General features: G+C 43.1%; 1 protein-coding gene across 5 annotated transcripts in view; it reads right to left on the bottom strand.

Moving 5' to 3' along the window:
* Positions 1-24,167, bottom strand: part of MAPRE2 (microtubule associated protein RP/EB family member 2) — a 98,023-nt gene that overhangs the window by 46,850 nt on the left and 27,006 nt on the right. For 2 of the 5 annotated variants that reach the window (XM_059466079.1, XM_059466098.1), the window contains exon 1: positions 10,346-10,550. The exons of 2 other annotated variants lie outside the window; for them this stretch is intronic. In XM_059466079.1, coding sequence (XP_059322062.1) covers positions 10,346-10,464 — 119 coding nt within the window. In that variant the 5' untranslated portion in view covers positions 10,465-10,550. Of the gene's footprint in view, positions 1-10,345; positions 10,551-24,167 lie in introns of those variants that run through there. One more of the 5 variants, XM_059466114.1, reaches the window with a different exon arrangement.

Below are 24,167 nucleotides of genomic sequence, written 5' to 3'. Positions count from 1 at the left end.
ACATTTCTAATATTATACAGACTGCAAGTGTTAAGACTACCAGACACAACACTTAAATTTGGTTTTGGGTACCAAAGTAACTTGACCTCTTCCCTTGTTCTCATGAGTTAACACTATAACAGACAAAGAAGCACTCTTAAATTATTCTGGTGTCCAACATACTACTGGTAAATGACATATCTTAAGAATTAATCCTACCAAGTACTATCTAGAAAAGGGCTGAACTTCTAAGCGCAATTGCTTAACTGCTAAATTAATTTTGGAGCAACTAAAACTAGAATTCACTAATCCTTCATGAAGTAAATTGCCCTGTACGACTATTCTAGCTCAGCCATCTGTGATTTATGTAACATATTACTCTTGCTGTGTGCCAGTAACCACAGACTGATTTTACCATTGTTGCAGTACCAACATAATTGGTGTCTACCAGCATCAAGTAAAGCTTCGCCAAAACTTCTTTTTTCAACCATGTTGGTCTTTGAAGATCTGTGAAACTGCAACTTTTGGACAGATTTTAACTTTTAACATCTTCTGCCGATCTAAAGGGGGAAATCCCCAAAGCTTTGTTTTCTAAATAATGTTCTTTAGAAGGTGCTTACTGCTTTGATGTAACTGTAATTGTAGAAACTGAACTACTTACAACACTCTTTATCTACAAGCCCCAGTAAAGCCTTGCACCTTAAGCTAAGAGAAGCATAGATGTACTGTTTAATAGGATTTGGCCTCCTTTCATGGAATATCTTGAGGTTAATTCCTAAAGTGTATTGCTTCCAGCTGGCAAACAGTGACATTACCAAGTTCAACTCTCACAATAAACAAGGAAGAAAAAGTTTATTGCTTGAATTGCCCTCAACTAGATGTAAGTGCAGCTATGAAGGTACTCTGGGTTGCAATGGGGGTATTTAATTGCTTCAACCCTCTCAGTGTTGCTGCAGGCCATGCAACAAGACAGTTCTGCACCACTCCCTGTAAAAGCACATCAAACTAAGCAGACATCTGACACAGTTTAAGAACTGTGCTCACAGTTAAAACATTTTCTGCAGATTAAACTTATCAATAATGCTAATATTTTCTGTGTGAAAAAAACTACAATCCCTTCAAAGCAGAGTGAGCAATTTATCAGCTGTTAACTTCCAGACATAATCTTCAATGGCAATGTACACAATTAATTTTATGATACAGCAAAACTATGCCTTTGCTCTGCTGTGTCTCTACAAACTGGGTACTAAACTGCAGGAGTTGCTCTCAGTGATTCAGAGAGCACAATATGAAATTATAAGAATATGAATTAATGTAGTGCTGCAGCAGCAGTATTGCTTTCACAAGAATTAAACTAGAAAACGTTTGATATTGATGAAGTCATACTGAGGCTGCATACACACATTTTTCTTTTCCATTTGAAACCTTTGATGACAAGGCTGATTTCGCCTTCCTGGAAGTACAAAAGTTGCTTCCAAATGATATTGCTTTCATTTTTAAAGCATGTGATCTTGTTATTTTGTTTTTTAAGTCATGAGCTGTTTATGTTTATTAGAGCTACAGAATGGGATCATAAACTGACTCGGGTAGGCAGGGCACTCCAGAGGGATCTGCTCCAGCCTCTCAGTCACTGCAGAAACAGCCAGAGAAGGCTGCCATTTTTCTCAGTTTCAAACCTCTCCAAGGACAGATATTCCACAGCCCCTTTGGGTAACTTCTGGGGTTTGACCATCCTGGCTGTGTGAACATTTCTCCCAATATCCAAAGTACTTTGTATAGCTGCAGCTGCTGACAGCCATTGCCTCTCAACCTTTCTCTTTCTTCAAAGAACCTGGCTCCATCTGCTTTACACACAGTTTCCCACTAGACAGATAAGACTGCAGTGAGAGCTTCCCCCCTCCTGAGCTGGCTCCTATCCAGACTGACCAAACACAGGTGACAAGCTCCTGGTGTCCCTCTGCCACACTCACTTCAGCCTGTCATTGTCTCTCTCCAAGTGGAGAGGCCAAATCCAGACACGGTATGTGAGATGTGGTCTCAGAAGCACCAGAAGGGAAGAATCACTTCCCTGGAGCTGCTGGCTACATGCCTGCCAATGCAGCCCAGCATGGGCTTGGCCTTCTTCCCTGCAAGAGCACACTGCTGACTCATGTTCATCTTGTTCACCAGCACCACCAGGTCCATAGTGTGCAACCCTTCAGGAACAACTGGGGGGTGTGCACAATGTGGTAGTGGAAAAAACCACCTCACCATATTAAAAATAGAGCTGCTTGAGAGACAAGGCAGTTCTACAGCACCCCTGTGGAACTCATTTCATACTTGGGAACCACAGATTAAAAACGTGCACTAGAGAGCCAAACCTCTGCAGGCAGAAATATGCAGAATAACAAAATGGTTTGGGTTGGAAGGGATCTTAATGATCATACAGTTCTAGCCCCTCTGCCACAGGCAGCAACACCTTCTATTAGACCAGGCTGCTCAAAGCCCCATGCAATCTGGTCCCGAACATTTCCAGAAACGGGGCATCCACAACTTCTCTGAGCAACATGTTTCAGTGTCTCATCACCCCTAGTAAAGAATTTATTCTTAATACCGAACCTAAACATACTCCCAGTTTGAAGCAATTGCCCCTTGTCTCACGACTACATACCCTTGTAAAAATTGCCTCTCCAGCTCTCTTGCAAGCCCCCTTTAGGTACTGGAAGGTTGTTCTAAAGTCTCCCCAGAGCCTTCTGTTCTCCAGGCTGAATAACCCCAGGTGCCTCAGCCTGTCTTCATTGCAGATATATTCAGGGAAGTAAAAAAATAAAAAGAAAATATTTCTTATGCCTCCTTGAATCTGACAACTAGCACAACATGAATGTGTTGACTGAAAACCATGTATTTAGACCCTGACTTAAAATCTACATCATGTATAACTTTGAAACATTATTATGGGCAAGCAGCGATGTGGACCCCAAACAACTCAATTCAAAAAAATATAACAAACACCATTCTGCATAACAAGGTTTCCAACAGAATGACTAATTACAACTGAATACTGTCCTTTTGGGAAAATGTATCCCTTCTATCCAACCAATTACCACTGCTTTCCTGTTCTCAGCACTCCTACACACCATGGTCTTTCTGTATACACAAGCTCCCGTGGGACTTTCATATCACTGGGCTATGTGTTCCACTTCCATACAAACAATTACTCATAGATTCTATAGTTATTTTAACAAGCTATGATTTGTGTAACACTGAATCTGTAAGTAAAACAAATGAGTACTCTACTTCAAATATTTCAGTGCTTCCTATTCATGATATTACTGGACCAGCTCCACAGAGATTAACCTTAAGAAGTGAAGCATAACAACTGTGTAAGATTTGCCTAAAATGAATTTTCACTCCCCCCAAATTGTTTAATACATATTGCCAGCAAGCCCTTCTGAGCATCAACACTGCATTCCAGAGTGACAGGAAAGAATTTGCATTCATGTGCATCTCTGAATAATTACAGCTGCTTGGGTAGGAAATCTGTATGGTACTAAGGAACCCTGCTGTAGGGGGGGGAAACTCACTTGAGTTGCTCCTAAAAGATAAAACTGAAGCGCACAGATCTCAGCTAAGGGTTCCACTGACTGAGGGCTCCAAATTGCCAAGAAACATAACATTGAAAATTAAGCCTCTGAGACAATACAATGCAAGGTGGCCATATACAAGGCCAGAAGATCAACAGTACAACCTGCATGGCATATTTCTCTCCAGGCAGAATGATTTGGCACAGTTGTAGGATTTCCTACGGAAGCTACATCCTTAAGTCTCGATTCACTAATGAATGTTTACACTTCCTGTTTGGATAGCATACCAAAGAAACAGATTTAACACAAAGGCACCCTTCTCTAATCATGGGGCTCTATGGGAAAAGAGAAATTATTTCAGAGTGGCTAAACTGAGACATTTAACGGGCATGCTTCCAGTATACAGACCCTTCTCTACAAAATATTTGATAACTTGGTATACCACTAGAAAACCAGACAAACTTTTCTCAAAATATCACAGGCAAGATTTTAATCTTGAATTAAATATTTTATAGCACAAAACAGTAGAACTGTGCTAAAAAAAAAAAAAAAAAGAGAAAACAACACTATTTTTAAACCCCAAGAGTTAAATGCATGTTTAGTAAATGTTTACAGCTGATATTCCCTTTCCCCTCCCACCTAATTGTAATGAAACAATACGAAGAAGATGCTTTATCGGTGAGTCAGGCAGCAGAGATCTGAGCAAGATCCAAACAGCTCCGCAGCGCAGCTCACACCATCCGCAGCAGAAACACGGATGTTTTCCATTTACATTCCCCAGCACTGATCCTGGGAGCGAGCAACCAGCGCTGCTAGCTGGAGGCCAGGCTTCAGGGAGCGAGGAGGATGCGAGCAGCCAAATGCTGTCCCTGAGCAGCGCTGCTGCCGCTGCTGCTGCCACCGCGCCACCATGGCCTTGGTGCCATCCCACCCCGTGGCTGCCGTGATTGAGAACAGATGTGGTGAGACCAGTCGTTTTCAATTATCTAACAAAGGCTGAAAGTTGCACTTCCAAAGTGCATGAAAAGCTGGCACATTATTGATCTGCTTCCTTACCAAGCCTTGCCTATAATTAGCTTTGGGCATGAGGAAGGAGAGGAGACTGTCAAATTAAACTAACCTCCTCACTAAACCCCAAAACCTCTGAAGATATTTTTGAAGAGTCACACATTCAAATGTCAAGACTTGAAATGCAGACCTACCACACATTTTCTTTTCTTAGTGGCTCCCAAAACAAGTATTATATCACAAAAGGTTAGTCCACGTATGCCCCCTGGAAGAACATTCCTGTGGTCCAGATGGGGTAACTGCATCTCCCTCAAACATGCCAAAGAAAGAGCTTTAATCAAGGTCTCTTGCTCCACAGCCCCACCTCCAAATCACCTTTCTTTCACAATGCAGCATATTTTTCAGCACCTATTATCTAGGAAGACTAGATTGAAGACACGAGGCAGAAGCCAAAATGTCTGTTTCTAAAAGTGCCAGCATCAGGTTCAGTTCTCGCGTGTCCCAAACTTGCTCCTTTTTCTGTTCATATGCCAATAAAACATTTCTGTTGCTATGCAGCTCAACAAGGTAGTTTAAAAAAGCCCCACATCACACAACAAAACCCAGAACGCAGCCTCCCACCTACAGGATGTTTCTGAAACCCACAGAAGCTGGGTGCAAATTAGGCGTTCTCAGACCTTTATGGTGAGAGCACTAGGGTGTAAGCTGAGGATTTCGTGCTCTCTGAAAATTATCTCAATGTCCTTACACAAACTGGGCTGTCTGCGGAGTGTTTTCTCCCCTCTCCTCCCAGTCCTCCAAAAGCCCCCTCTCTCTTAGCCCCTGATTTAAACAAATACCTCCAGCCCCCAAAGCACTATGGAGGTATTATCCTGGAAGATCTAAATCCAGGTCAACAGAGGTATCCCAATAATGCAGAGATATCCCAATAATCTAAGTTTCCAGCTACTGATGCAGTATTGAGCAGAGTCATCCTCCTTACCCTCAGAGACTTTTACAGGCACTCATACGTGATTCCCAGTTATCCTCAGACAGTTTCACCCTGCTTTTTGAGAGCTGGATCTGCCCAGCAGAAGATTCTCACCAAAACAGCTCTCTCTAGGCAGAGCACTCCCTAAGCAGAAAACAAGATTAAAGAAGAACAGCAGTGGCAGCAACAGGAAGACAGCTTTATGAAAGTGAAAGAAGTGAAGATAGAGGGTACCTAAGCTGACAGGAACCAAGGAAAGATTTCTGCCTTGGTTCCTCTTTAATGCTGGCTGGTAAGCTGCTGGCTCTAAGTCACCAGAATGGTCTTCTCGCTGAGAGTAACTACCTCCTTGCAATCCAGATGCTTGGTAGATAAGGGGGTTATCACAACTACAGCTTTTAGAAAAGCACAGGCCAAATTTATGGGGTGTAATTTATGCTAGTTTGCTGATGGGTTTTTTTTAACATTTGTTATTGACTTTTTTCTGCTTTCAATAAAATCTAGGGCAAAATTGTCATAATCTGCAATAAAACTGTTAGGTCAAAGCAAATGCCTCTGAAAATAAAGATTCATGTCCTAATATATTTAATAGCATTTGTTTGGACTGGTGTTTACAGTTTCAGAAGTCACATCTATCAGTACTGTGAAGTGAGAAGACAACTCACTGCTTTTACTCTGTATCATCTTTCCAGTTCTCAAGCTTGGGCCTTTATATATTAATTTTATCAACACAAATGATCTTTATTACTTCAGTGTACCACATTCAGTGGAGCCTAATTTTAGAGTGAGAAAATCCTTCTGCCCAGAGTAAGGCAAAGCCATAGGTCCCCCTTTGAACCCTGAGTAAAGCCACATGTGTGGAAGGCACAGAGTCACCAGAGCCAGGGGCAGCTCCTGCCGAGGGAAGGATGCTCTCTGCTGCCTAGGGCCAGCCTGCATCCGGCAATTCACTGCGACTTCACAAGGCAACAACCAAAACAGATTTTGCTGTAATGTAAATCTTGACTTTCAGCATGGAAGTTATCAGCTCATTGTGCTGTAAAAGCCAGCCAGATATGCTCTGTAACACTCCACTACTTATTCCAGCACTGGGTGAGGAAATCACCACTGCTGTCTAGCTTTCATTATTACGCACAGCACCATCATTTGTCTGCTCATACAATGATTTCTAGAATGAAGACAACACTTAGGAAAAACAAATATTTAAAACAGATAACATTAGAAAGGTAGACACTCATAGATAAAAACTAAAACAGAAATAGTCTTTCCTTCTAGCCTAGTCACTTCAAGAAAAACAATCAGGAAGTCAGCCCCTTCCCCTGTGCTTCATGCAAGTTCTGGGTGTAAAACTAAATATAGCCAGGGAATGAAGGACCAGAAAATCATTTTTCCAGCAACACACAGAGACAAAGTGGAAGCTAAGCACAGTATCCTGCAAAGGAAGGTACAACAGTCTGTCTCTTTAGGGCCAGGGTGATTTAGACTAGGTATGCCATTTGAACCTAGAAGTATTCACTCTTAATACTTTAGCTTTTAAAAATATGACGCGCTGATCAACCACACAAGATAACCTGGAGTCTGGCAAAAAAAGCACTGCAAACAGGTCTTATTTTAAAAAAAATTATCCCCGCAGCTGTTGATTTGGTTTCTCAGTGAATTTTTTCAGCCATCTTTGAATGCAGAAGTAAAACTATCATTAAATGTGATGCCATTCTCAGAAATTACCCCAAGTCTACTTCAGGCCAACAAAAAGACACCTCAGTACCAAATTTTAAACAGGCTCCTGATCTGAAGCACAAGAAACAGCATCTCACTCAAGCAATACAGATTGATTACAGTTATTAACTCCAAAAGGTAACATCACCCTGTGTCTAAATTTTATGCCAAAGTGCCTGGTTTCCATTTACCAGCTAAGTAAAGCTGGATGAGAAACTTAACACCTTGGGCCTGTATGTCCCAGTCTGCAAAATATAATATGTCCTTTGGAAGACTTGGGAAAACTATTTGTGGCTTTGCATACAGAGCACATGGCTGGGACTCGTGGTATAAGCTCAATTCCCTGCTGCATCCTCAACTCCATCGATAACTTATAGCTTCCATGTCAGCTTCCTAGTCTGTAAAATGGTGCAACCTGCAGCTGTTTTTAAATCTGCTTCAGGAGTTGGATATCAAATCTTTGGTAAAACCTGGTATTAGAATAGCAAAGGGTTTTTTTTTTTAGGTCTGAGAATATCTAACCTGATGAACACAAATTTTCTGATCAGTAAAGACTACTTCTGTTTTAAAAAATCTAAGGAACAGAACATGTTAAAACTTGTGAAATGAGAAAGCATTTCTGTTACTGCAGGAGAGAAGGATGGAAAGGCAAATACTGAACCTCTATACACATGGTAGATGCAGGTTAACTTAGGAGCAAAGCAGCAGGATGCCGAAATGTTTTAAATTTGTACAACTGCTCATCTGCCATCAAGCTCCAGGGTGTGTTTAATGACATATTTATTCCATATTCCTAGATGGAAGAAGCCACCCCAGCAATCAGAGGCATAGCAACTTGATGTGTCATATGGTGAGGTCCTGCTAGCTGCTCGGGAATGGCACTGACAGTCCAGTGTGGCAGCAGGCACTGAAGTGATGGAATTCGTCTGTTGGACCCAGTGGTCTCCTGCTGCCACTCACACTGAACAAGCACCAAACTTGCCTAGCTACTAAAGGTTGTCATGGAAGTTAAAACCCATTTTTTCCAGTCTCAAGAAGAAGCTTTACCAGTTTTCATGTATTTTCTCTAACATTTCCCTTCTGTTATGCTTGACATTTACTTCCTAAAGGACTTTAGCTTCAGATGGAAGCAAGCATCACTCTCCCTTTCTCCCAGAGAAAGGAAGAAATCAACAGATATGGGAGCTATGACTCTGCAGAACATGGTAAGTTTCCAAAAGGAAAAAAACCCAACCTAAATAGAATTCCTCAGTGGAAATTTTTATTTATGCATTGAAGGTTTATTTATGAAATATATTTAACTGGATTGCTTATTTACCGCCCAAAGATAACATGCAATGCTAGCATCAGTAGTTCTGTATTCCTTTATATTGCTCTAGAGAGGGATACAAATGGATACCAATCCCTAAAAGACTACGGAGTACTTCTCTGGATGACAGGCTATTCAGATGCAGAGCATCTTCGCAATTTCTGGAAAACTGGGCAAGTGATACAGTCATCACACGCAGAACACAGCCTCACAAAATGTCTTTTCTAGACATAGTTCAGTGTATGATTTGACAGGCTGAAGGACAAGAAAACTGACTTGTTGATGACTGCAGAAAAACACACACAAACTGCCTGAAAAAGAATGGAGAACCCCATGTAACAGAGGTTTTCCAAAGAACTCTTCTGAAGGAAACAAGTTAGCAATCGGTGGTACATACGGCATGTCACAGTAACTAAAGGTGGATATGTGATATTTCAAACCTATTTCATATTTCTGTTTAGCTGCAAGATAGAAACATAGCTTTCCCCTAAAACAGAATCTTGTACTACTCAGCTGAAATTCAGATATAGGAAGTGAGAGCTCCAGGCTTTCTGCAAGCAGAAATAGGTCCTTGCAAAAGCAATTTTGCTACTTTGTGCTACATGTGTGCCCTGGGGCTCCACTGCACAAAGTATAAGCAGCTTCAGAGAGAGACAACAGACTAAATTTTGTGCATTTCAAACTAACCACACACTGGGATCTCCAGCGAATTTCACGCTCGCCCGTCAGTGAGTGATCAACAATGAGATTCACTGTTAGGGTTATTAATGGCCAAATGCCGGTAGCAGCTCCGTTATTCCTCAGCAGAAGAAAAAATACTGCGATTTCTCCAGACAAACAAGCCAAGTCATCCACGTTTGTTTTCATGTATTCGAGCTTACAACTCGCCACTTTAGTCAGATATTTGAGAGCAGCATCATTTCCTGCTGCTTGGAAATCAGCTTTAAGGGGCGTGTTCTCTGCAGAGGCACTGCTCGCTGTCATCCAGGCAGCATTTAAAATAACTGTATATTGACATAAGGAGCCACCGGCCGTATTATCGCCCTTCGAGTCGGCAGCAAGGAGCACATCAAACCAGTTGCGTTCCGGGCTGCGCCGCGACCCTTATCAAACAATGCAAACAATTTTAATGAGCTTATCTGCCGGAACATATTGTCAGAGATGTTAATGCAGAAGCGCTGCCAGCAACGCATGCCAAACGATTCATCAAAAATGCCTACAACTGCGACAAAAGACGGGTGTCCCCCCCAAACGAGAGACGATAAATAAACACAAAATGGGGCTGGCGGGGAGCGGGGGGCGGGGATGGAGCCGCCCTCCCCCGCCAGGCAGCGGCAGCGCTGTCACCCCCGCCCGAGCAGCGGGGGGCGGCTGTCACCCCCGCACCGGCGTGGGGGCCGGGCGCTGCCCGGTGCGGCTCTCCCGGGCGGGCAGGGGCTGCCCGCGCCCCGCCATCCGCGGCCGCCGCCTCCCGCACGGCGCCGCCTCCCTCCGAGATCCGCAGCGAGGTGCTGCGGCTCTTTTCCAAGGGGAGCTGGCTGCTTGCGCGGGGGGCGTTCTCGCCTTCCCTTTTATTTCCCCCCTCCTCTTTCTTTTTTTTTCCTCCCTTTTTTTTTTTTTTTTTTTTTTTCCTAATTATCATTTTTAAGCGCCTTTCTTCCGCCCGGGCGCGGCGAGCCCCCGCATGCATCCCGCCTCTCCGCCGAGCGCTCCGCAGCCGGACAATGCGGGGCCGGGGGAGAGGAGGGGGCTGCAGCCCGCCCGCCTTATGCAACGCCCGCCGCAGCCCCCCCGCCGTACCTGTAGGAGCGCTCCCCCCGCACCGTGTGCTTCCTGAAGGGGATGATGGTCCCGTTATCCTGGATGATGTCGTTGTTGTTCTCGCCATTTGGGGACAGGGCTTGGGTCGGTCCGGGCATTGGCGCTCCCGCCGCTCCGCAGAGCCCCGCGCTGCTGCCGCTGCTGCTGCTGCTGGTGTGCGGAAGGTGGCGGCAGCCGCGACTCCGCCGCCGCCCGCCCCGCCCCGCCGCGCGTCAGCCCCGCCGCCGCCGCCACACGTGACCGCCCCTCGCCATGGCAACGGGCCGGCGCCGCGCTGCGCCCGGGGACGGCAGCGGGCAGGCCGGGCGGGCACGGCGGGGAAAGGAGGGAAGGCAGGGAGAGGGGCCCGCCCCGCCTCGCGCCCCCACACAAAGAGCCGCTCGCCCCGGCAGTGCGGGGCGGCCCGAGCTGATCGGCGGCCCCGGCACACACAAAGCGCCCGGGCACCCCCGCACGGCCCGGCGGTGCCGCCGCCCCCCGCACCCGTGGGCGGCCCAGAAACGCCGCCTGGCCCCTGGGGACCGCGCCGTGCCCTGCCCAGCGCCGCCCTGACAGCCGTGTGCGCGCCCCGGACCTCGACGGCCGCTGCCTCGGCGTCACCCGCCGCGCCCCGGTACCTCAGCATCGTCCGCCTCCTGCCCACAGCAAGGAGCTATCGCGCTGCTGTGGAAGGAGCCCCACGCCCGGCTGCTCGGTCACACAGGGCGAGCCGCAGCAGGGAACGCCGCCCAACTCTGCCCAGCTCTATCATCTCCCCTCGGCGCGGGTGTGCCGGGGGCGATGGCCATCCCCGCCGCACAAAGCCCGCCCGCACGGGCTGCTGCTCGCAAGAATCATAGCGTGGCATTCGTGTTTCACGCGGTCAACGCTTTATTTTTAAAAATAAGGGCATAAATATTAAGTGACATGAGCTACAAGATGTAAAAAATCACGGACTCCTAATAATGAGACAGCACACGAAGGTCCTAGTTATTTTATGCTCTTTTTTCCCGATTCCTGTGTCTGCTACTCCGTCTGCATTTCCACCCCAAGCACCAGGATGTTCAAAGCTCTGGATACCAAGCTCTGTATCTCTGCTTACAACGTCACTGGAGAGCACAGTATAACACCTGTCAAGTTGCATTGCACATTTCCAGCATTCTCCTGCTCTCAGGCTTACACAGAAAAAAAAAAAAAAAAAAATTTGATGGCACATCCTTAAAAATCTTCCTTGGATCAGAAACAAGAAGAGAAGAGATCTGCCAAGGCAGTGGCACTGAACTTCTGGCATTGCTTGCACCACCAATCACAAAACCCTCATCTCTTCCTCCCCTTCTTCTAGAACAGTTTTTGCATCCTCCCCAGCCCGTTTTCCTCTGCAATGCTTTATTATTTCTGCATATCTCCCCTTGCCTATATAGCAACGTGCTTCAAAGTTTGACATTAGCACAGATCTGTGCTGGTCATCCTCAGGAGCAGACCTGAACTTCACTGTGGTCAAAACCTACCCTCATGTCCCAACAGTGCATCAAAACCCACACTTCTACCACCGTAGAAAAATACTGTCCAGCTGTTTACAAATTGTTTTCTCTAAGCAGAAACCAACAAGGGTGGCTATAGGCACAGTCTCTTAACAGATCTATGTGACCTCTCGTGGCTGTTAGATGCAAAATATTTGGGCTGATCTATTAACATCTTAAAAAATACATGCCCCCAAATGCAAGTCTCTTTTTAAAAGAATCTTAAGATGGTAGGTCGAACAGAAGCCATGTGAGTACTTCTAACATCTTCTCAGAGACACATGCTGATATTTTAACTCATGAAGTGTGAGTTTGATCAGGTTTCTGCCTCAGATTTTTTTCTGCACAAAGTGACTTAATGAAATTTTAACTTATCTTTACCTAATCTTTCAGTAGTATCATTTCATTCTGAAATCTTAGTTTACATTATTATATTCATAATATAGACCCTTCACAGAGAGCTTGTAAGGTGAATAAAATCAATAACACCAACTGCACAACACTTGGACTGCTGAGAACTCCCTGGATTTAAATCAGATGTATAGATTAACACATTTTAGAGCAGTCTCTAACAAGGCTCAAGTTAGTCTGCCAATTTGCCACTGTCTTCTGCACATCAAGACAGGGAATCTTCTTATACTTTCTGCCAGCTTTTCAAATATACTCATATTTATCTTTCAGTAACCAATCTATGGACATTTGCAATTGGCACACTTCATTGAAACACACTTCATTCATCTGGTAATTGGAGGAAGCTACTTTTGAGTCTTTTTCAAAACAAGCAACAAAAAACATTCTGTTAAAAATGTCAATAAGTGTCTTAGTAACGCTCAAGAACATGGACAAGCCAGAAATGCTATGTGATGACAGAATATAAAAATAATCTACAGCAGGTCTTTATCTGCCAGACATAACCCTACCTGCTCTGCTAGGGAGCAAGCAGTAAAACACTCTGCAACCCTAACTTGTAAAAACATTTTTATTTCTTCACCAGTGGCAAAGAACAGAAGCTTCTTTATTGAAGTCCCTAAAGCTGTTTCAAACGTGTACCAACAGAGCTACAGAAGAGAAGTACAGGTGAGGAGAGCATGGCAGCCCTGCTGCAAACCTCTTCTTGCCTCTGCATTAGGACCCAAGGTCCGAAGAACACACACTGCCTCAGCACAGTACCTTACCTTTATGGAGGCTGAGCCAGGCATCAGCAACAGAAGCCTGGTACTGCTTTTCAGAAAGCACAAGTTTCAGTGGGCTTCAGTCCATCCAGCACAGCCTGGGGGCTCTGGGTGCAATATGGATTGCACGGTGGAATATGAGTGCAATATGCACAGCATTCCCTCTACTTACATCTCTGTTTTGGGCACTGTGTGGCCCACAAGCACAACTCCTGTTTTATGTGCCACCAGAAGCTACCAGAATAATTTACTCACTTCCATCATTCTAAGCTTAAAGGTCTCAAAGAAAGAGGAAACCTGTTGCTGTTATTATGTGTCTGTACCATCTGTGCTGCCTTTATAGATTTTTACATGCACCAGGCACAAAAACAGAGAATTGATCCAAAGAGTAGAAGGTCAGCCTTGGTGTTAATAAAAAGCCCCACCTGTGGAATGCTGAAAGTACTGAAATCTGGTACTCACAAGTGATATGCTGACCAAGCAAAGCTAAGAGCCAGGAAAGCAATTAATGCCGAAGGGTGGAATTACAAAACCTGATGTAATAGATCTTCAGCACTGAGACCACAGAGGCAATGGCTGAAAGGGACCTGTGGAGGTCATCCAGTCCAGAGCATTATCATCACCAACACGAGATCAGGTCACATTTGGTGACATGATCATAATCAATCCAAATCTCGAAAATCTCCAAGGATGGAGATGTCACGTCCTCTCAAGACCACCTACTCCTGTGCCATTCTAGCCACGCAGCAAGTCCCAGGTGTACTGCTGATGCAAAAGGCACCACTCTACTGCATCACATGCATTCCAGGACTTTGATATCTGCTGTGGTGAATCAGGCAGAGAGAACACTAGCTAAGTACTGGATACTGAGTATCCAGTAACACTACTAAGTACTGGAATAGGCCTACACATCATTCTCCAAAATCTGGTTCCTCCTTCCTCTTCAGAGCTTTTGTTTTCAGTTCCTCTCTCTTTACTGGCTCTAAGCCTCACTTACTGCAGTAGAAAGGCCATGAAGCCTAATTTATAATGCCTGAGAGTAAAATCCTCTAAAACCCCAAAATGCAGCGTTAGAAAGACCTCAGGCATACTCGAGCCAGAATTTTATATTAGGCAGCTAATGTGGAAATAAATTATAACTATTTTAATGCTGATAAGTGATCAATGCACAGCCTCTGACAGCAGAGGTGATGGCCAGGCTAGTGACTTCTGCTGATACATTTTTGAGGGGATGAAAAATCCCCACACACACGGATTTAGGGAGTATTTCATGACATAGCCAAACTATAAATACAATTAATGATTGCAGAAATTCCCCACTGCTTGGATAACTTTGGGGAGGTGGGAGGAATAGGGAGTGAGACTAAGAAAAACACATTTAACCCTAGAGTGGCCAGCAAGCATCCCTCATCTCTGACATCTCTGTTCATGTTCAAGCTCTTAAAGGAGTCAGTGTGATATTGCTTGCAGTCTTCTCAGAATAGAGCCCAGCTACAAACTGCAGCAAACATCATGCCAGTGTAAGTATTTTGTACATCACTTCTCTGAGGAGTTTCATGAACATTCCTGTCACAAGTGCATTTTTTTTTCACTGGAGAAAGAAAGCCTGAGACTAGATTTCAGAAGCCAGCGGGAAGGTAGCAATAACTTTTGGAAAACAGCAGTCTTGAGCAATGTAGTCTGCTTTTCTAATTTAACTATCTTCATAGTCTTCCTTTATCACAACAAAGATTAACAGAATTCTGTAAAGCCACAGATTTACACACTGTAGATTAAAATCAGTTCTAGCACTGTGTTTATAAGAAATCCATGCAGAAACAGTCTCTCCTGAAGGAGTTGGCCAACAGTGTTTAAATTTGAAGATAAGTGAATAAATCAACTCAGGAAGAAAGTTTGGAAAGAGCTAAAAGAAATTACTCTGTGAGTCTTGGACACACCTTGGTTGTTCAGGAAAGTCCCAATTCATTAAGGTACAGTGACATGCTTTATTCCCAGCATGAGGAGGGTCAGCAAGATGGGTATAACCATGAGCATACTTAATTAGGCTGCATCAGAATCAGCCTAATTTCTAAAGTTGCATTTAGCAGATTAGGAACAGAAGATTTAGGAGATCCAGATCTGCATGTTATCTGTGAGAAGTACAAGTGAGGTGTCTGCAGCTGAATGTCTATTAGAGAGCACTGGCTTGTGCCAGCCTAAACTAGAGCACAGCTCTAACCTGTGACAATAACCCATCACACAGAGACATCTGTAAAGGGGTCAGCAACAGCAGGGTTCCTAACCCAGCAAGCATATATCAGATGTGATGAAGTGCATGGTAAGTTTCAAGCTGACCTGGGTTAGGCAGAACTGGTGTTTCCTATTTTCCTGACATACTGTCAACAGCACTGATCAACCCAAAGGAACACAGAATGTCATAAAATCACTTCAGGTAAAATTTCAAAGCTGTAACTTTATAGACTCTCTTTGTTTATGCAGCCCTGAATAAATTGTCCCACCACCATCCCACCAGCTCATTCTATACCTTATATTTCTGGGCATTTAAACTCACTATGACAAACAGCAAATGATAATTTTGTCAGGACAAAGAAACACTGCATAAGTTGTATTAAAACAGCTACTTATCACTCCAGACATCCTGTAGACAAAGAATGAGCTTCCTACCCTAGGGGATTCTAGTGTTGCCACTTTAAGCAAAGTCTTGATTATTTGCCTTCCCTGGAGGGACACAGATAAAGAGGGAAAAAAAAAGAGAGGGCTGTCCCAATTACACAATGTGCATGGACCACATCCCTATGAGGTAATTCAAGTCTATTTTTAAATATACAGACATATTTATATTTCAGAGCTCACATTTAACATTTTAAAAAGTGTTCTGTGCCTATGAGAAAGAATAAATCTTGGAGTCTTTGTCTGCTAAGTGTACTTGGAAATTTGCAAGTGTACTTGCAAATCCAATCTGACCATTAGTGCATGAATTGATTGCTAAAGAGAATATCTTGTGGAGCCACAAACTGTGGGTATTTTCCTTTAGAAAGACCAGTCATAAAAATTACCTTTTATAGTTACTGTAAAAATCAAACATAAATCAGAGGATTAATTCAAGATTTAAGAACTGCCTACAAAACAAGGAATTATGTTCAGAGGAACAGGATTTCAAAAACCCTTGAATAAGATATTTTAAGATAATTGTGTACTTGTAATATTAATTCTTAGATCAAAATTAATAAATTCGTTTAGTGGACATTTATTAAATCCAATTAGCTGAATCCAGCTGCTTTAAAGAGTAAACTCCCCAAATTCCTATTTAGAAAGAAGCATTCTTCAGTATACATCAAAGGATTCCTTACTTAAACCATGAGAAGTTCACACCGAATAGCCGGAACATTTTTCTACTTTCTACATAACAAAAAACTCCCGTGAGAGCAGGAAATACTTCAGTGAGAAATGGTTCCAGAGAGAAGGAATTTTTACTTCCATTAACTCCAGACTAACCCAAAATTTGGAGATCTTTAGTGTCAATTACCTTTGTTTTCAGTGATATCCACTGGGCTAAAGCAGTTTCAAACACACCTTGTGGAGCTGCTCTCATCTAAAAACCTGGAAATGGATGCTGTGATCAATAAATGCTTTGAGTAAGGATTCCTGCATCTCTAATACTCGTTGAATGGAATTGAGACTGGAGACTGACTCATGGCTCATTCACATGCATTTCTTTGGCTGGAACTGTTCTGGATGTACCATTACCACTTCCATTAGCACCAAGGTGTTAGCTAGTTTTCTAGGCTTGTTTTCTCAGAATTCAGATGTAAAGACTATGGAAAGCCAAAATAAAAACATCAAAAATGTTCACGTAATGTGGATTCCTACATTTTTTCAGAGGATGACAAAATTTGAATTAAATGAAAGTGAGATTAGTGTTCTAGAAGAGAAGGATTTGGAATTTTCATGTTTCCACACAGTACAGTTTATGACTGTTACTGCTGGGAAAAGTCAGAGCTTCAGACATTGGTATCTTAAACAAAACCAGTAAAACAAGTTATTAATGGTGAAAGCCTGGAAGGGCTTGGAAATGTGAGAGACTAAGTCTAGCATTTATTTATGTATTTTCAGCTGTTGAGGAATCTTTAGCTCTCTTGGGGTTGAGGAGGGGTGTCTGGAAAAAAGTAAAAAGGTGGTAAAATCGAGTGGGAGTGGACAATCTCCATCTCTGATATACCTTCTTACTGCTTTACACTGAAAATGTTAGTGACACACTTTGAAGGCATTTCAGTCAATTGATTTAGACCTGTCTGACCTTCCCAAGGTTCTCACCACTGCTAAAGAGGGAGAAGGTTGGCACAAGAAAGTAATTATTCCAGCAGATGGTCTATTAAATTTTACTGGATCGAGAATGTTTCACCACCTGACAAAGACTGGATCTTTACAAACTGGGATTTGAAGGGGTTACTTTGTCCCAGGAAACTGTTAATTAAGTGTCTGTCCTCCCACACCCAGCAAAAAGCCAACATAAACAGTATTACGCGCTCTAGCTAGCGTTTAAAAAAAATCCATTGCGCATTCATGCCTGACCAGGATCAAAATCACACTGCCAAGTCATTCAGGAGTGTGTGAGTGTTTCTGTGATTGCAAGCCCCAGCCCAAAAACTTAGTGAGTGCCTTGCTGCAAAATACTCTAGTTTCCTCAGGACCCTACAGTGCACCACAAATCACTTTCTTTGAGAGCCAAGGTGTCTCCTTGCCCGTGAAATTAGCAAATGCCAAGAAGTTACACAGAAAGTGGTGTGCTTTTCAGTTTGTGTGCAACCTTCCCCTTTCTCCTGATAGCTGCTTTTTATCTGGGACATTCATTGCATTTCACAAAAACTGATTCCTGTCAGCTTTCCTCATTTTACAAGCACAGAAACAGGCCCTGCTGTTATGACCAGCTCTCACAAAACACTTACTACCACGAGTCTGTGCCAGCATCTTTTCTTCCATAGGTGGCTTTCTAATCTTTTCAGTACTTCCAGCTCTGCAGCTAAGCAAATCCAATCCTTCTTCTTCACTGCTACAGCTAAACGAGTGCCTCCTCCTTTTAATCTCAGGATTTGTTCCACACCTGAGGTTTCGCCATTGTTTTTTCTCCCATTCTTTCCCACTCTTCCTTTGTCTGGCATAATCCTTTATAGGCTTGGGCAATTTCCACTTCCCTTCCTCTGCCACCTGCAGAGAACCTGGGTCAAATTGGTTTCCTTCCCTGGGACAAGTCCCCAGCACACTTATTGTCCAGCTAGCACACTGTCATTAGGGAATTACTCCTCATTCCATCCCGGCCCAGAGCAATGGGCTGCAGCTCTGCCTGCCGAGCCGCACGGACCTTCACAGGCAGCCACCCCGAGAAGTGACACCTGTATTTAAAGGCTGCATCACAGCCGGGATTCACACACCTCGTGTGACACATTGCTGCCATTAACACACCAAAGAGCCGAAATCCCCGAGGCACCTCAGCGCCTCGGAAAAACTAGGTTGCCAAGGGTTTGTTTGTGATCTCTAGCTCACCGAGAAATCAGGGAGTGCCTGCTCTTTGGGCTAGAGCAAATACGTGTATTCCACACAACATTTTTAAACAGAAGTTTGTCTTCCCATAGCCAAATAGAGTTGCTTTCAGCTATTTCAGGCTCCTTCCCAGCCAAATGCAAGCATCTGAGGAATTCTGCTCTTTACTTTCTGAGAATTCCTTACCCGCATGCTTTTAAACTTCTTGTTAAAAATTTAGACCTGTAACACACTTCTAAAGTAATAGTTTCTATTTGCAAGTACTATAACATTTGGGAGCAAGAAAGTGTTGAGTATAATTTAATTGCTACTTAGCACAATACCCTAACTAATCTGAAAGTTTTAGTTTTCTCACTTATTGATGGAAAACAGACTCTTTCCCCTGGCAAGTTAATGCTCATTATCATCTTAGTGTTTATGCTAAGTCTTTATTAATAAAATAGCTTTCACATGAAGAGGAAAAATAATTTTCATAGACAGCTTTAATCATGTTACACTTATATTAGTAGTCTGAATTGAAAAAAAATTAGAATATGTGAAAACTGTGTCACGAAAATTATGTTGCTGACAGACATTCCCTAAGAGGACTTTTGCAGCTTGACCTATTAGATCAAGTTTCCATTAATACTTTGAGCACTTTATTAACCTAGTGCTGCAAGTGCTTTATTTAGATGCTAGGACCCTACAGAAGGCTTATATAGCAATTTCTGAAACCCTGAAATTTCATGTTACCTAAAAAAATGTTAAGAGTTAAAGCTATCTGGGAGGAAGCTACTGCTGGTCTGCTTTAGTGGAAGGTGCATCTCTTGAGAGCAACACACAGAAAACTGGGGGCTTGGGTGGGAGAAATAAAGGAGCAAGAAAACTTTTAAGCAATGTCCAACATAAATTTTCCTCATGAAGTCAAATTAACAACTTTTTAAAGAATCACACATAGTAATTAAATTAATAGTACCACAACTGCTGCCACAAACTTGTGGATCAGGTGGGATACCAGCAGAAGTAATGCTGTGACTACATTTTATTTGAATGTAGGGAAGAAATGAAATATAAGATAAAGCTCACACCCCTACTCTGAAATAGAGGGGGGGTCATTAAAAATGTACATGTCTCCATTGTGAGCAGACAAGAGCATACAGAAAGTGCACTGAAAAGATAAACAGCTGGATTTACTTGCTTCCATTAACCAATGACCCACTTGTCAAACATAAGCTGTAGATTTAAAAGAGTGATTATGTGAAGCCTCTTACATTACACAAAAACGATCCTAGCTATGAAATCAGATCAAGCCTGAAAATACTTGAGCACAGTCAATATTGTTCTTTTATACAGACACAAGACAAGAATCAGTTATTTGTTTAAAAACCTACAACATGATGTAAGGGTAGTTTCCTGCAGTGCTGTTCAGCAGGCATTTATCCCACACATCCCTCTCAGGTCATTAGTGGTGTGCCAAATCCCTTCTGTAAGAGGATGAAGTTCTAATGGAAGCCACTTTACAAACCTGAAGACAGGGGCAGTGCCAGCTTCCTTCTATGAGGAATGGGTACTGGGAGGCTTAAAACTGGTGCTCCCACAGTAAATGGTACCCAGCCCACAGTAAATGGTACCCAGGACAAGTACCTGGCCTGCCTATTGACTCAGAGAGGATTTTTAACATGGTGTGCACACTTTGGTGGCAGATCTCCAGCCAAGGCTTTTAAGGCTCATGCCAGCTGCCATTGACTTTGCCCCTGTGCCCCTTTGCACCTCCCACCAAAAGCCTGTTCCTGTGCCCCTGCTCCAGGCTCAGGTAGGAGCAGACATGCAAGATGCTACAGATGATTACAACATTTGGATTTGAGTACAACAAATTACTAGGTCCCAAGACCTGAAAACCTCTAATTTTGCCACCTTGTACTGTAACACAACAGCACTTTCCACAACAGTGGCCTTCTCATACTTGACCTTGCACTAAACAAGTGTCTAAGAAGGTTGAAGAAGCCATTATTATAAGGAACAATTTTACTCTAAGAACAACTTATGTGCTGCTTCCACCTGACCTCATTAGTGTGCAGTGCATTGCCAGTGACTCCCACTTTACTCTGACTCAGTACACAGGGTGATTTTCTGCAAGCTGTAGATCATGGAGCAACTGAAGTGTATAAGAATCCAAGCAGCCAGCTAATGAAAACCAAAGTTTCCAGCTCCAGTGATTGCAGAGAAATATTAAAAAATGCTGATACTTGGAGCCTGTCCACCTCTGGATTTTCCTGTGCTGCTGGAGACCCTGAGCACCACAGCTCAGCATCCCAATGCCTGCTGTGCAGATGCAGGCTTCAGCAGCAGCATGGGAAGAGAGGCCAGGAAAGCTCCCCAGTGCCTACCACAGCTCAGGGGCACATGCAAGATTATATTTATAAAATCTAGAAACTGCTTTGAAAAATTGCACAGTTATTTTTATAGCATCTACAGGCACTATAAATACTTGATATATCTGACAAGGATTAATATTTTCAAGGTCCAACATTTTATGTTTTTTTTTTCTGCTGGAGCAAAACTCAAATCATTACTTGAATCATCCTTTAATGAACATTCTCCAGCTTCTAAATGAAGCACCATTGATAGGCAAGATGCAGAAGGCAATGAAAGATGACTAGAAACAAGGGTATCTCTTTTATATAGATTACTTTATTTTATCACTTCAGCAGTCCTGGCATTAAGTGGCACCATTTTGTAACCTCTGAACAGCCATATTATGTATAAAATAATAATAATAGGCTTCTAACACTTTGAGTACAAAAGGTACTAGTGGCAAGAAAACAGTGCCTTTTCCTTGTTACAGTAGAAAATGAGGTTTCTATTTAATAAAAGCCCCAACCACAAGGCTATGTGTTTTTGTAACTGTAAATGTATGTCAGTGCTGTTGACAGCTTCTGTGTTGGAAAGGATCTCATTAACTCTGAACAAAACCACACGTTATCTTTTCTGAAAAGCAAAGTTACATTCCTGATGAATCATCAGCTGCTTTGCTGAGCTCCTGTGGGATAATTTTTGGTATTGGGTACTGGAAAAATAAATATCACCCCTAAGTTCAGAATATCTTCAGACAGCACCATAAAAGGCTATCCAAGCTACCCAATTCCTAAGTTAAGAAGGGAATTGGGCTGGTGAGTGCACAGCCATAAACAAACATTCCATTTGGTTAACTTTGCTCCCTCAGGTTCAGGCTTTAGGGCTCTGGCTTTCTCATGTTGGATCTATAATGCATCTGGGCTCTGCGCAGGACCAACTCCGCAACAGATGTCCTCCACTGCATTTTGGGGGACTTTATGGTGTTTACACAGAGTGAAAATGCTTTAAAAGCACTCTGCTCAGCCCAGAAGTTCACCTATGTCACACTTCTTCAGTCTTTTGACTGAAGGAAAATTAGAGCTTCTTTAGTGGACATTTTTGAAACCAGCTGGGGGAAGCAAGTAACAAGGAACTGAGTGGGAAACAAAGTGCCCTCATCTAGAAACTGTGTTTATTCTGCACCAGTTCTGGGGCTGGGAGGTAAGGAGAAAGGAGTGAGAGGAAGCAATTATTTAGTCTGCCTGGTTTGGGTAAGCACATGTACCTTTAACATGAGCAACCAGGGAATATTTATGTCTGCAGGGAAGAACAAAAGCTCATACAGGCCTTTGTTCAGATCTGCCCTGAACACCTAATGAATTAGTAGCTCATCATACAAACATACTTTATATACACATGTAGATATATTCACATGCACACACTTTCAATGTATTTTCTTTCTCTTCCCCTCTCTCACAGTAACTGAAGTCTAACAAGTAACTCCTGAGCTAATGTTCCAGCAGAAACCAGCCTTGCTTTCTAATGTTAGGAGGTGTTGTAATTGCTTTGGTGATAGTGCATCAATCAGGGAATTGCTGCTGCCAAAAGGCCCTTATCTGCATGTCACACATGAGAGCACCTAACACAAGAACTGTAAAATTTCTTGAATATTCCAGTATCCATCCCTCATTTTGTTGTCCATATAACTTAACTCCACGAAAAAATACACACATTTGTCAGGCTCAAAGCCACTGAAACCTGACCAGAAGGTTTCCTTAGCAAAGACTAGCATATAATAGCATGTTACAGGGATTTGGAATTGTAATAGCTCAGCTAATTCTGCAGCAGTATAATGAGTCTCTGGTATTAGAAGGCTGATAACTAGATCTTCATTTGGATATATAATAGGCCATAAGGACTAAAGGATTTGAAAAGGAAAGGCTAAACAGTGAGCAGCAATCCATTGGGAATACACTGGAAAGCTGTCTGTTGCTTTGCAGAAAGGGTTACACATTGCAGGAAATCTGCACATGTCAGATAAGTTGCTGTTAGACAGGTGGGATGCAGTCTGCTTTTATAAATGTCCACTTGGTGGTTGCGCACTATCTCCATGCTCACAGTTTTCCTTAGATTTCCTGTTGTTTCCAAGTGCTTGTGACAATGCCAGCATAACTGCAGTGACAAAGCCTGACTTTAGGGAGCAGCCTCTGCTCCGTGCCAGAGCAGACAGCAACAGATGAAAGCCTCTCTGGCTCAGCACAGGGCACTGCTGCCCTTCCATCTGCAACACCTGCCCAGATGGGGGAGAACATTACATTTTCCTAGCTCTTGCTCTGAGATGCCTCCTGTAGTCGAGATTTATTGCTTCATCCTTGAGGCATACGAGCCTCTTTTGACTAAATTATAGGCTGATTGTCCTGAGAATCTCTAAGTACACTTGAGCCCCACATGTCTGCTAATTGCTGTTGAAGTCAGTTTGCAATCTGATGAGTCTGGACTATGTGGCTCCTCATTTAACTGTCCCTCTTCTACTCACTTGTGTCTGCACTGGTGAACAATTGCTGGTGGCAATTCTTGTATTTACCACAGAACTTTTCCTGAATAGTTTCTCACACCTATCAGGTATCTAGAAAAATCTTTCTGCAAACATATTTAGGTTTTTTTCCTTTTTTTTTTTTTTTTCCCCTAGGGCATTACATAACCAGTAGCAACCCCCCAGTTTCACAGTAAGGCAAGTCTTTTCACTTCTAGCTGTGAAGCACAAAGTATCACTACAAAATGAGCTGCCTCCTACATCCAAAGTTAGCATTTATTTACACACTGTAACAGCTTTGCAAGCATTAGCAAAAATGCAGCAGTATGTTTTGAAAATGGAAGTTCTTCATTACACAACCTGAGCATCATTTCAATGCCATGCATATATTTATTACTAGCTATGCATAAAGAAGCCCCAAGCTATTGCAAACCGCTAATGCTGCAGCGCATTCCTTCCAAGGGAAAAGGCAGGAATGGTATCCAGTAGAGCATGGTGAGCACTGCCAATGGTGAACCCGTTCAAACAAGAGGTTTAGTACCAGCTATCCTATGCTCCATTTTGGCAACACTGGCATTTTCTGTTTAACAGCAGCTATGCTGCAGAAATGGTACAAGGACAGCAAGTGATGGCAATGGCAGGAAGCACGGATCTGTTCAGGGCACATCCCTTCTGAAGGCTTTCTAAACATTGCCACCTTGTGGGCCTCCTGTCTGATATCACTGGTCTGGTATCACTTTCCTCAG

The sequence above is a fragment of the Ammospiza nelsoni genome, chromosome 1 (assembly GCF_027579445.1).
Source record: "Ammospiza nelsoni isolate bAmmNel1 chromosome 1, bAmmNel1.pri, whole genome shotgun sequence".
Lineage (NCBI taxonomy): Eukaryota > Metazoa > Chordata > Aves > Passeriformes > Passerellidae > Ammospiza > Ammospiza nelsoni.
Note: the sequence above shows the minus strand (reverse complement) of the source record. Positions and strands in the feature narration are given on the sequence as shown.